The sequence below is a fragment of the Pan troglodytes genome, chromosome 14, assembly GCF_028858775.2.
Source record: "Pan troglodytes isolate AG18354 chromosome 14, NHGRI_mPanTro3-v2.0_pri, whole genome shotgun sequence".
Taxonomy (NCBI): Eukaryota; Metazoa; Chordata; class Mammalia; order Primates; family Hominidae; genus Pan; species Pan troglodytes.
Window position 1 is genome coordinate 108454568 of NC_072412.2, and position 12219 is coordinate 108466786.

A 12219-nucleotide genomic window follows, 5' to 3' on the forward strand; every position below is an offset into this window, starting at 1 on the left:
TTATATGAATGTTTTTAAGCCTTTGTTTTAGGTAGAAAGTACCATTGTGTCTTTGAAGTACATGATAATTTGTCAATTCTGCTCAACTGGTACATTATAGGAAACCATCTTGAGCCTTTTATAATTAATGAAACAATATGCATTATGATGACTGTAATTTTAGATTTCTAATTTAATAGGAAATAGAAAATTTGATTCTTTTATTAGCTTGAACCAAATGAAGTTGTCATCTTTGTAGGTCAAAAATGGTTGAATATTAGCAATTTCATACAGTTCAACTGAATATTTCAGAGAAGAGGTAGGTAGGAAGAACCAAGAGGAAAGGAGAAAAATGCAAAATAAAATAAGAAATTAAAGGATAGGGAGACACCTAGAAAAAGAGGATGAGTTGTTCAGACTATTGACCATAATCAATTTTTATAAAAGTCTTGATCTGTTCTAAGTTTGGCTTCCAAGTTTGGCTTTCCAGTTATTAAGAGCACAGTGAGGTTTGAGTTTAGTGAGATTATCTTTCCCGCAGAAGCTGTAAGCAAGAGTTACTGCATACTTCTCTTAGAAGATTAGTAAAATTCCCTTGATATTTGATTTCTTGGTCAGCTCTTAGGAATCCTATAGATACAATGAAAGTTCAAATACTGGCTCTGCACTTACAAGCTATATCACCTATAGTGATATAGGCAAGTTAAGGTTAATTTTTTTTCTGTGCCTATTTCCTCATTAGTAAAGTGGGGGTAATAGTATCTACTTTATAAATGATTTTGAAGAATAAGCTAATACATGTCGTGGTTAGAACAGTGCTTTGTAGATAGGAAGTGCTATTTAAGAGCTTGCTATTATTCCAAAAGATGTGAATTTTACTATTCAGAGTCTTTAGAGAGAGCCCTTTAGATAGCATCTTAAGGAGCTAATTCCTTTTAAATCACATATGCACCCCTTAGTTGCTGTTTCTTCAAAAGAATATTTCATATTCAAGAATGTTGCTTTATTTTTTTGAGACAGAGTCTCGCTCTATCGCCAAGGCTGGAGTGCAGTGGTGCTCTCTGCAACCTCCGCCTCCCGGGTTCAAGTGGTTCTCCTGCTTCAGCCTCCCGAGTAGCTGGGATTACAGGCATGCACCACCATGCCCGGCTAATTTTTGTATTTTTAGTAGAGACTGGGTTTCACCATGTTGGCCAGGGTGGTCTCGAACTCCCGGCCTCAAGTGATCTGCCTGCCTCGGCCTCCCAAAGTGCTGGGATTACAGGCATGAGCCACCGTGCCCAGCCTTTGCTTTGGTTTTAAAAGTACTTACAATACTCAAATGTCTATGTTGGCTATTTATTTTTACCCAGCTCACAGGCAGAAAAAAAAAAAAGTTTATTTAGATCAAATTCTGCAGCAATTCCTTTCCCTACTGCTATTACTGTTAAAGAACTGTGTGCCATCATTAGGCCAAGTTGGTGCAGCACCTAAAATACTTGCCAACTTGTCTTCTCCCAGACTGGAGGGGCTCAGGCAGCTCTTCTAGGATCCATCACATTCTGCATCTCAACTTTACCAATAACACTCCCACCCCTCCTGTACCAGCGATTCACTCAACAAACTAAATTATACACCATTACCAGGTCAGTTCTTAAATAGCTCAGCAACAACAAGAACAAGATGTTGGTGGCATTCTAATTTTACTGGCAGAAACTGAGGCTTTCACTGGTGAAGAAACCTGCCTAGGATCACAGTGTCTTAGTTTCTGAGGGATACCGTAACAAAACACCACAGACAGGGTGGCATAAACAACAGATATTTATTTTCTCATGGTTCTGGAAACTAGAAGTCCAGGAGCAGGCAGGTTTGGTTTCTTCTGAGGCCTGTCTCCTTCACCTGCAGAGGGCCGCCTTCTCACTGTGTCCTCACAAGGCCTTTCCTCTGTGCCTATCATCCCTGGAGTCTCTCCCTGTGGCCCAATTTCGTCTTTCTACAAAGACACCAGTCAAACTGGATTTAGGGCCTATCCTAATGGCCTCATTTCAATTTAATCATTTTTAAATGCTGTGTCTTCAGAGAGTCACATTCTGAGGTACTCAGGCTTCCACAGATGAATTTTGGAGGACAGAATTCAGACCATAACACAAGGCAACATATGGCTCAGATGAGATCTGAATGAATTATCAGCCTAACCTCCAAGCAGATTCTTTCAGCAGACTGCAAGGTGCACTGGAGAGCTTTAGACTAGAGGCTTAAGAGGTCATTTAGGCAATATTTACAGAACTGCTAAGTGCCAGGATCGGGGGATATAGCAGTCAACAAAACCGTTCTTCGTTTCAGTAAGTTTCCAGTTTACCATGGGGAAGAGACAAATACTGAACAGGCAGTTATATTACTATCAGTAAAATAACAACTGGGAACAGTTTCTGGGGATTACTTAACATATGGAGGAAATGCAAAAAACACTTTGTCAGGATTATTCCTGTAGCAAATTAGTTGTGACTAGGTCAACCAAACATGGCCACTGTGAACCATCTTATTGAGCATTGAAGTGGTTTTGCTAAAAATGGATTTCTCCACGGAGCACGGTGGCTCATGTCTCTAACTCCAGCACTTTGGGAGACTGAGGCAGGAGGATTGTTTGAGACCAGTTTGGGCAACAAAGCAAGACCCTGTCTCAAAAAAAAAAAAAAATCAGGGCGTGGTGATGGGGGCCTGTAATCTCAACTACTCGGGAGGCTGAGGCAGGAGCATCACTTGAGCCTGAGAGGTGGAAGTTGCAGTAAACTGAGACTGCACTACTGCACTCCAGCCTGGGCGACAGATTGAGACCCTGTCAAAAAAATAAAAAGTAAAAAAATAAAAATCAATTTCCCATACACTTCTGTTATAAAGAAGTCTTTAAAAAATTGCCTGCTCCCTTAAGTCAGCCTTTTCACTGAGTTTAAATTTAGTTCCAATTTGAACAAATATGGATGCTAATACTATCCTTTATTGAGTAGTTACTAGTGCTAAGTGCGTTGCATGTAACACCTTGAATACTTACTAAAGTCTGCAAGGTTGGTTTTATGCCCTGATTACTGATGGAGACACAAATTCTGAACAAATGTGACTTCAGGAATGCTAAACACCATAGTGAGGCACGATGCGGGGATTTGAATCTTGGCCTGAGGGTTCCAGAGCTGTGGCCTTTTCTGGGGTTACTCTGTTAATTGATTTCTAGTCCTTTCTGATCTACAAGCCGCGGCATTATAAATTTTAGATGCTGAAGAAAACTAAACTGTATGTCAAGGATTAAGGCTTGTGAACCCCCAAAATTTGGGACAGGTCTCAGTTAATTTAGAAAGTTTATTTTGCCAACGTTAAGGAGGCGCACCTGTGACACAGCCCCAGGAAGTCCAGATGACATGTGCCCAAGGTGGTCGGGGCACAGATTGGTTTTATACATTTTAGGGAGACAGGAGACATCAATCAACATATGTAAGTACACTGGTTCCTTCCAGAAAGGTGGGGACAACTCGGAAGCACGAAGGGCTTCTAGGTCACAGGTAGATGAGAGACAAATGGCTGCATACGAGTTTCTGATAAGCCTTTCCAAAGGAGACAATCAGAATATGCATCTATCTCAGCGAGCAGAAGGATGACTGACTAAAATGGGAGGCAGGTTTTGCCCTGAGCAGTTCCCAGCTTGACTTTTCCCTTTTGCTTAGTAATTTTGGGACCCCAACATCTTCACAGGCTTTAAATTTTATTATTCTTTAGTTACTACGTGCTAGCATATAAATAAATAGTACAAAACCAAGAAGGCATCCACCTTTTGGTTGTCTCTTCACGTGTAAAACAACACTTCGTGTTAAGTATCTTCACACATGGCGGCGCAAAGGTAGAAACCGATACTAAAAAAGCGTGCAGAAAATAGCTCCCAGCCTGGGCAACACAGGGACACCTCATTTCTAAAAAAATAATTCGCCAAGCATAGTGGTGCGCACCTGCGGTCCCAGCTACTTGAGAGGCTGAGATGGGAGAGTCGCTTGAGCTCGGACAGCAGGAGTTCCAGGCTGCAGTGAGCTACGAACGCGCCACTAGACTCCAGTATGGGCGACAGCGTGAGACCCTGTCTCAAACAAAAACAAAAGCCCGTTACCCCTCCAAGAAGGCACTTTTGCACATTGTTTTAATGCTTAACGCCTTCAGGATGCCAGCGTGGCGGAAGCAAGTAACCACCAAGGGATCAACACTGGGGCTAAACTTCTCACTTCCGGAGTGCTGCAAGCGCAGAAAATATACGTCATGTGCGGAGGCGGGGCTTCCGCCCTGAGCGTCGTATTAGACGGAAACCGAGCGGGCCCATTTTTCGTGGGTTTGCGGACCCACCAGCGAAGGCGAGAGGTGTCGCAGGGACATCTTCTGGCTGTTTCCGTCGCCTGCGTGGCCCTTGCACCCCGGTCTTCCATTAGCGGCGAAGACGTTTGGGCCTAAGCGCTGGGCGAGGCGACGCCCTGCCCCCGCCAACGGCCATTCTCTGGACCTGTCTTTCTTCCGGGAGGCGGTGACAGCTGCTGAGACGTGTTGCAGCCGGAGTCTCTCCGCTTTAATGCGCTCCCATTAGTGCCGTCCCCCACTGGAAAACCGTGGCTTCTGTATTATTTGCCATCTTTGTTGTGTAGGAGCAGGGAGGGCTTCCTCCCGGGGTCCTAGGCGGCGGTGCAGCCCGTCGTGGAAGAATTAGAGTAGAAGTTGTCGGGGTCTGCTCTTAGGACGCAGCCGCCTCATGGGGGTCCAGGGGCTCTGGAAGCTGCTGGAGTGCTCCGGGCGGCAGGTCAGCCCCGAGGCGCTGGAAGGGAAGATCCTGGCTGTTGGTATCCTTAACGCCGCGTTGGGACTTGGGGTGCAGGGATTCGGGGCTGGATTCCTCGCGGGGCTCTGCCTTGGGCACAGTGGCATCTGCAGGATGATGGTCTTGGGTCGGGGTCGCTATAGAATCTCTGTCACTAGGTTTTTTAAGTACAGTCGTCCCTCGGTATCCCCGGGGCTTTGGTTCCAGCCCCTCCTCCGTATACCACGATGTTCAAGTTCCTTCAACTCCCTTATATAATGGCGTGGTATTTGCATATAAACTACCCACTTCCGTAATCTTTTAAATCGTTTCTAGCTTACTTGCAATGCCGAATGCAATGTAAGTGATCTGTAAATAGTTGTTATACTGTATTTTAAAATTTTTTGTAGTTTTTATTGGTATGTTTTATTTATTTATTTTTTTCCATCGCAAATATTTTTGATCCGTGGTAGGTTGAGTGCGGAATCGGGTGATGAGGCGGGCCGCCCTGTCTGCTTTCCCCAGCTTTGCAGTCTTAGCGGCCTGTGCATCCTGGTTTGTCACTTTGTGGCAGTGCTTTACGTTCCTCTCTGCTTTAGTTCTCTCATCTGCAAAGTAGAGGTGGTGATAGTATCTACACACAGGATTGGAATGAGGAATAAAGAAATTACCTACATGAGAGAAGTTTAGCGCGATTAATACAGTAAATCTTAAAGTTATTATCCTGTCCGGGAGGTCAGTAAGGAGAGAAGAGTAGACTTCGACGATTAGTTTTGCTTGAGTCTTGCCCCATTTGTGTTTCTTAGAGGAAGGATAGTGTGGACAGGTGTTTTACCCATTTTTTAAATTGACTTTTTAAGGACTATTGTTTCTATACATGTTTGGCTGGTTTTGTTTGTCATTGGAATTAAATTCTTTTTTCATTAGCAAAACGTGATATTGCTTTTGAAATTTTTATCTTTTTCTTTGTTATGTAGTCATTTTTTTTTTTTTTTTTTTGAGTATCTATTCTGGCTCAGAATCTGGTGATACCTTACACCAATTTCCTAAATGGGGATCTATGAGTCTAGGGGCTTGTGGGCTTGTGGAAAGAAAGAGTCCTGTAAATGATTGCGGGGGGATTGGGGACGGGAAATGGAGTGCAAGAATGTGTGGGCGTTCAGCAAAGGAATCCCTGACTGTGGAGCCCTAATTCTTCAATAGGTACAAAACTTATAAATAAAACGACGTTGATAAGTTTTAAAACATAATCAGATTGTTATCATTTTTTGCAAGTGAATAATCTTTAAATACATCTGTAATTGATTTTTGGCTTAAAAGTTTTTATACAGGGTACTTTGAATTGGGGAAAGCCAAAGGATTTTTGTTTTGTTTTGTTTTTTGTTTTTTAGAGCACATGCGCTGTTGCTGCCCTCAAGCTGTTCGTTATTATCATTGCAGTCTAAAGATTTTCTCAGAAATAAAGGGTAAAGGTTAGTTTTCAGTGACAAGAACCCTTAAAACTTCAGCAAAGATTTAGATCATTTTATGTAGCAGCCCTTGTGAAGAATTACTAAAGAGGACTGTGGCCAGGCTCAGTGGCTTACGCCTGTCATCCCAGCACTTTGGGAGGTCAAGGCAGGAGGATCATTTGAGCCCAGGGGTTCAAGACCAGCCTGGGCAACATAGTGAACCCCTGTCTCTACACACAGTCAAAAAATTAGCTGGACGTGGTGGCCTGCACCTTTGGTCCCAGCTACACGGAAGGCTGAGGCAGGAAGATTGCTTGGGCCCAGGCGGTCAAGGCTGCAATGAGCCGTGTTCATGTCTGTCTCTGAATAAATAAATAAAGAGGACTGTGAAAGACATTCTAGTCATAATGACAACCTCATATATTTATAATAACCTCGTTTATGTCAAAGGAGTATATCTGATTACTTGTTCTACACTCGGTTTTGCTTTATTTCATTTTCACGGGAATTCAGACACCTGAAATTATTTAGATTTTATTGTATTGTTTGTTAATGACAAACTTACCCGTTATTATACTAGTTTCATAATTTACTCTTGTATCTCTATACTAAATTGTTTGGTCTTTAAACCATCTATATAGCTTAGTGTCTTATTTATACAGTCTAAATATCTGTGTCAAATAATGCAGAATTAAGTTAAACTTTTGTCTCTTACAGATTTTAATGTTTGTAATATGCGTTTAAGTGTATTAGCAAGATATTACCATCTCTTTAGGCTATGTATACTAATGGAGATTTTTAAGTCACCTAACTAAAGAACTAAAGAAACTTATTTTTTGTATTGAAATGTTATTGGTCTTTGGGTCTTATACCTGAAGTGATTTTTGGCTTTGCTGCAGATTTTAACTTTTCTGTCCGCAGAACTTTAATTTTGCGTATATAAACTTACTGAAATTAGACAAGTCAAATTATACAAATATTTTCAGATTGTCTCATTTTTCATATTTCTTGTCTAACAATTTATGTGAATATTTTCAGGTCATCTAATTTTACATATTTCATCTCTAAGAATTCAAGCCAAAATTCTCAACCCTAGCTGAGAATTGGCACTACCTGTAGTTAATTGAAAAATAAAAAATAAAAGAAGACCTACCTCAGTCTCTATGATTTAGAATTTTAGGCCCATGGGGTTTAATAATCCATATGTTTCAGAAGCTTCATATCCTATTCTAATGGATAGCAGGGATGAGAGCCACTGATCTGAAACTAGATTTCCTCACTGAAGTTAAAGTTTAAAGTAGTGGGCCAAGTAGAAACTAATTTAATCCTATGTAATAGTGAGCTTCATGGCTTTTCCAGACTATACTTGTAGCAAGCAGAAACATCGATGTAATACAAGACAGATGCACATCAACACCAAGTTCTACCTCTGAAATGTATCTTTTATCCGATCTCTTCTCATGGTCTCCACCACTACTGTCTGCGTTAACTCGGGCTATTGTAACTCATTTTAGAACTGGTTTCCTTATAATCTGTTCTTCACATGTTCATCAAAGTTATCCTTAAATCATGTTCTAGAAACTTCCCAGTGGTCGTATCACCTCTTGCCATTCCTTTTGTCCTGCTGCACTGGCTTCCTGGAGATAGGGACCGTCTCTGTTTTGTTCATGGCTGAATTGTTTGGTGCATATCCCTAGGGTCTTGGATATGCCTGGCCCATGGTATTGCTAAATATTATAGAAATAAGCATAGCAGTAGCTTGCTTTCCACTAGGTATTTTGTTACATAGTGTTTTGTAAGTTAATTGTTGATGGACCTACATTTTTTTTATGTTAGTAAAAGTTAGGCAGTGTACATTCATTTAAATAGTAAACTGTTCAACTTATTTAATAGCAGATATTTATTGTGTATAAGAGTCCCTGTGAAAGGGAGTGCAGTGCACAAATTGCCTGGGCAAGCCATGGAGCACACAGGCTGGGTTTTTTCCCTGCTAGATTATAAACTCCATAGGGCCAATACTGTGTTTTGTTCAGTGCACTGGATATGCCAGTGCATAGAAAAATTGCTGCCATATAATAAAAACAGAAATAACGTGATAGGTGGCCCCTTCAATGTTCTTTCCCTGTGTTAGAAATTTACCTGCAAATATTAGCATCAGTCCAGGTTTCTCTCTGTTTTTTTTTTTTTTTTCTTTTTGTTTTTTTTGAGACAGAGTCTCCCTCTGTCACGCAGGCTCGAGTGCAGTGGCGTGATCTTGGCTCACTGCAACCTTCGCCTCCCGGGTTCAGTCGATTCTCCTGCCTCAGCCTTATAGGCACACGCCACCATGCCTGGCTAATTTTTGTATTTTTAGTAGAGACAGGATTTCACCATTTTGGCCAGGATGGTCTCGATCTCCTGACCTCAGGTGGTCTGCCCGCCTTGGCCTCCGAAAGTGCTGGGATTACAAGTGTGAGCTACCGCGCTCGGCCTCAATATATTTTTAAAATAGGAATGTATACAAGGAGGAGGTCTCCATCTGGACTGAGGAGGGGACCCCTGGACTGAGACCTTAGAGTAGGAGAGAACTAGGCGGAGAGAGGGAGAAACTGTTTCAGGCAGAGGAAGCAGCATGTGAGAAGAACCTGGAGGCAGGAAGGAGCTTAGTGATTTCCGGGTTTGAGGAAAGCCCAGTAGCAGGAAGTGAGCAGAGGCCAGATCATTCAAGGCTTCCTAGACCAGGAGAAGAAGTTTTAGATAGTATCTTGAAGGCAGTGGGAAGCTTTGGAGGGTTTTCACCAAAGACACGTTGGTGAAATCTAGTATATACCTTCAAGATACATTAGAAGGTAGAATTGATAGACCTGGTAATAGCTATAGGTGGTGATGCCCAGCATTCTGGCTCGGGTGAATGGCAGGGACATTCCCTGAGATGGGGGCATGAGCAGCTGAGTGGAGAAGACATGGAGTTCAGTTTTGATCATGTTAAGTTTGAAATGTCTAGGAGGTATGGGGTAGAGATGTCATCTGGGCTCTCTGTTCTGGGGTCAGGAGCGTGCTCTGGGCAGACATATACATGGAGTCAGGGCGTGGTGTATGTGGAGGGGAGTGGAGGTTGATAGTTCAGACAGGAGGAAAGAAGAGGGCCTGAGAAAGATCACTGATGAAGTGAATACTTTAACAGTGTTACAGGAGCTGGCAAAGAGTCTGAGAGCAGGAAAACCAGCAGAGTGCGGTGTCACTCTTTCTTTTGGACAAATATAACATTTTTTGAGAAGCACTTTTTAGAAAAATTTAAAAATATAAGAAAACTTCAAGATGAAAATATAAATTTTCTTTAATCTCAGCAGACATAATATCTACTTTAATATTTTGGTGTGTGAAACTTCTAGTTTTTTATATTTAACATATATACTGTATCAGAAAATGGAGTTATACTTTATATGGTTTTATAGCCTGTTTTACTATCTTTAATAATATTTAATGACTATCTTCCTTATCACACATGCTCCTGCAACTTCCATTTTTAAGGGCTTTTTGGTATTCCAGCAAATAGGTCTGCCATAATTAGTTTTTCTTTTTTGAGACGGAGTCTTGCTCTGTCACCAGGCTGGAGTGCAGTGGCGCGATCTCGGCTCACTGCAACCTCTGCCTCCTGGGTTCAAGCGATTCTCCTGCCTCAGCCTCCTGAGTAGCTGGGACTACAGTTGCGCACCACCATGCCCAGCCAATTTTTGTATTTTTAGTAGAGATGGGGTTTCACCATGTTGGCCAGGATGGTCTCGATCTCTTGATCTCGTGATCCACCTGCCTCGGCCTCCCAAAGTGCTGGGATTACAGGTGTGAGCCACCGCACCCGGCCTATGATTAGTTTTTTAAAAAGACCTGCTGGAAAACTTTTAAGTTGATTTTTATATTTTCATGATTATAAACAAGCATTCTGTAAATAACTCTCATTATGTATCCATGATGATTTTCTGAGGATCAATGTCTGGAAGTGGTAAAATAGACTGCAAAGTTTTAAAAAGTTTTTTTCACTATGAATTGTCAAATTGTCCTCCAGAAAATTTGTGCTAATTCATGAAAATTCTTTAGCAATCACTTATTTTTTTTTAAAGAAGCAATTCTTTGCAATGAGACTTCTTAAAAGGATATGTCTGTCTTTGTATGATTTTAAAATGCAATATGTGAATAGGGGTAACAAGAGCTCAACTAAAAGTTAACTGACTTTAGGTAGATCCCATGAGAGCTAAATGTTTTTCGATTTTAAATGAATAGTGATAAGTATTTAGTGTTCAACGTTTGGATAATATCAGTTATTAGGAAATTGAAGTTGTGAGGATGAAGAGAAAAATCCCGGAGTTTTTTCCATTAACAATTCTCCCAGATATTAGCATTTGGTTAAACCAAGCACTTAAAGGAGTCCGGGATCGCCACGGGAACTCAATAGAAAATCCTCATCTTCTCACTTTGTTTCATCGGCTCTGCAAACTCTTATTTTTTCGAATTCGTCCTATTTTTGTGTTTGATGGGGATGCTCCACTATTGAAGAAACAGACTTTGGTAAGTGTCATATAGTTTTTAGTAAGTGTCAAATAATTTTTTTCTTTCTGCATTCTTAGAAAAATTCACATAAAATTTTTGTTTTCTCTTTAGAATTTTAGAAACAGACTTATTTTGACACATACTTAATTACATCTACTTTTTTATCTTGAACAATTAATTTTTCTTTTAAAAAGTTTTATGAGAGTTCATCATGGATACAATGATAAAATTTAACTTTTAAATAAAACTCACTACTAAAAACCTTGCTATTGAGAGTTTTCCCTTTAGAGGATCTTGTTAGGTGTTCTATATTTATTTCAAGGATGCGGCCATCACTCAGAACACTGTGGAAACCCTCTTTGGGAAGTGCCTCCCTGAATCTGAGATCAAGTATCCTCTGTGATAGCAAGCCTTCTTTTAAGGGGAATTGGATTTTAGGAGTAAGCAATGTTATGTGGTGCCAAGTGGTGACTAAAGTGGATTATCTAGGAAGGAAATTGACCATGATATAGAAGAGTCAGAATGAGTTGCTGCTTTATTGTTCTGGAAGTAGTTTTAAAAAATGCTTTTGGAAGGCCGGGGGCAGGAGGATTGCTTGAGCCCAAGTCCAGCCTGGGCAACACAGGGAGACCCCATCTCTAAAAAAATGACATAAAATAATGTTTAAACAGTCCAAATGACAGCACCCATTTGGATATATGACTTTTATTTGTTGAAAATACCAAAGTAATGAAATGATGACTTTGTAATCATACCAGATACTCTCTAAGTGAGGATATAGGATAAAAGTAAGGATATAGGATAAAAATAAAAAGCATTTATAAATGCTGGGGGACCTTTGTTGCCTCAGTAAGAGTGTCTAGTCTTGAATGTTGCAGTTTTCAGTTGCCCAAGGCATACTGTAAATCAGGTACTTTGTGGAAGGATTAGAGAGGAAAAGAGAATATCTTGGTTATTTTTATCCGATGTTCAGCCATAAGCACAGGGACTATCCATTTGTCACTACTTGAACATTTCTTACAAGATATTTCTATACATTTTAGAATTTCTTATGATATATAATCTTGAATATTGAAGAGCAGAATTACATGTAAGTAATGCATGTTTATAAAAAGCAATATTAGAAATTGTTTTTGGTGTCACTGTGACATTTTATAGAATAAACAAATAATTTCTTTTGGGAAGCATTTAAGCTTTCCACTTCTTGGGCATATTAAAAGACATTTAAAAGAAACTGAAAGTAAATTAAGTTTCCCAAATATATTGTGTAGTAGCCCATTAAGTAATAGACGGAAACTCTGGGTGTCCTTTACGTAGCAGCAACCTGAAGATATACACTGATATGGCAATTAGGAGGAAATGCTAAAGCAGCCATAGTCTGAAAACTCAGACAAACCAAATTCTCTGGAAAATAAATCACAGCAATGTTTCCAGTGGTCTAATATCCTGAAGTGAGATCTTACATCC

The 12219-nt window shown here is 40.6% G+C and overlaps 1 protein-coding gene and 1 long non-coding RNA gene across 2 annotated transcripts in view; one reads left to right on the forward strand and one right to left on the reverse strand.

Moving 5' to 3' along the window:
* Positions 1-1761: 1761 nt before the first annotated feature.
* Positions 1762-5024, reverse strand: LOC129136865 (uncharacterized). Its single transcript, XR_008538885.2, has 2 exons — positions 3776-5024; positions 1762-2794 (listed from the first exon to the last, which is right to left on the reverse strand). It is a non-coding gene; the product is annotated as an uncharacterized LOC129136865 (long non-coding RNA).
* ERCC5 (ERCC excision repair 5, endonuclease) overlaps positions 4310-12219 on the forward strand; it is a 30208-nt gene continuing 22298 nt past the window's right edge. The window contains 2 exon segments of the mRNA NM_001427908.1: positions 4310-4820; positions 10595-10770. Of these exon segments, the coding sequence (NP_001414837.1) occupies positions 4733-4820; positions 10595-10770 (264 nt within the window). The 5' untranslated portion in view covers positions 4310-4732.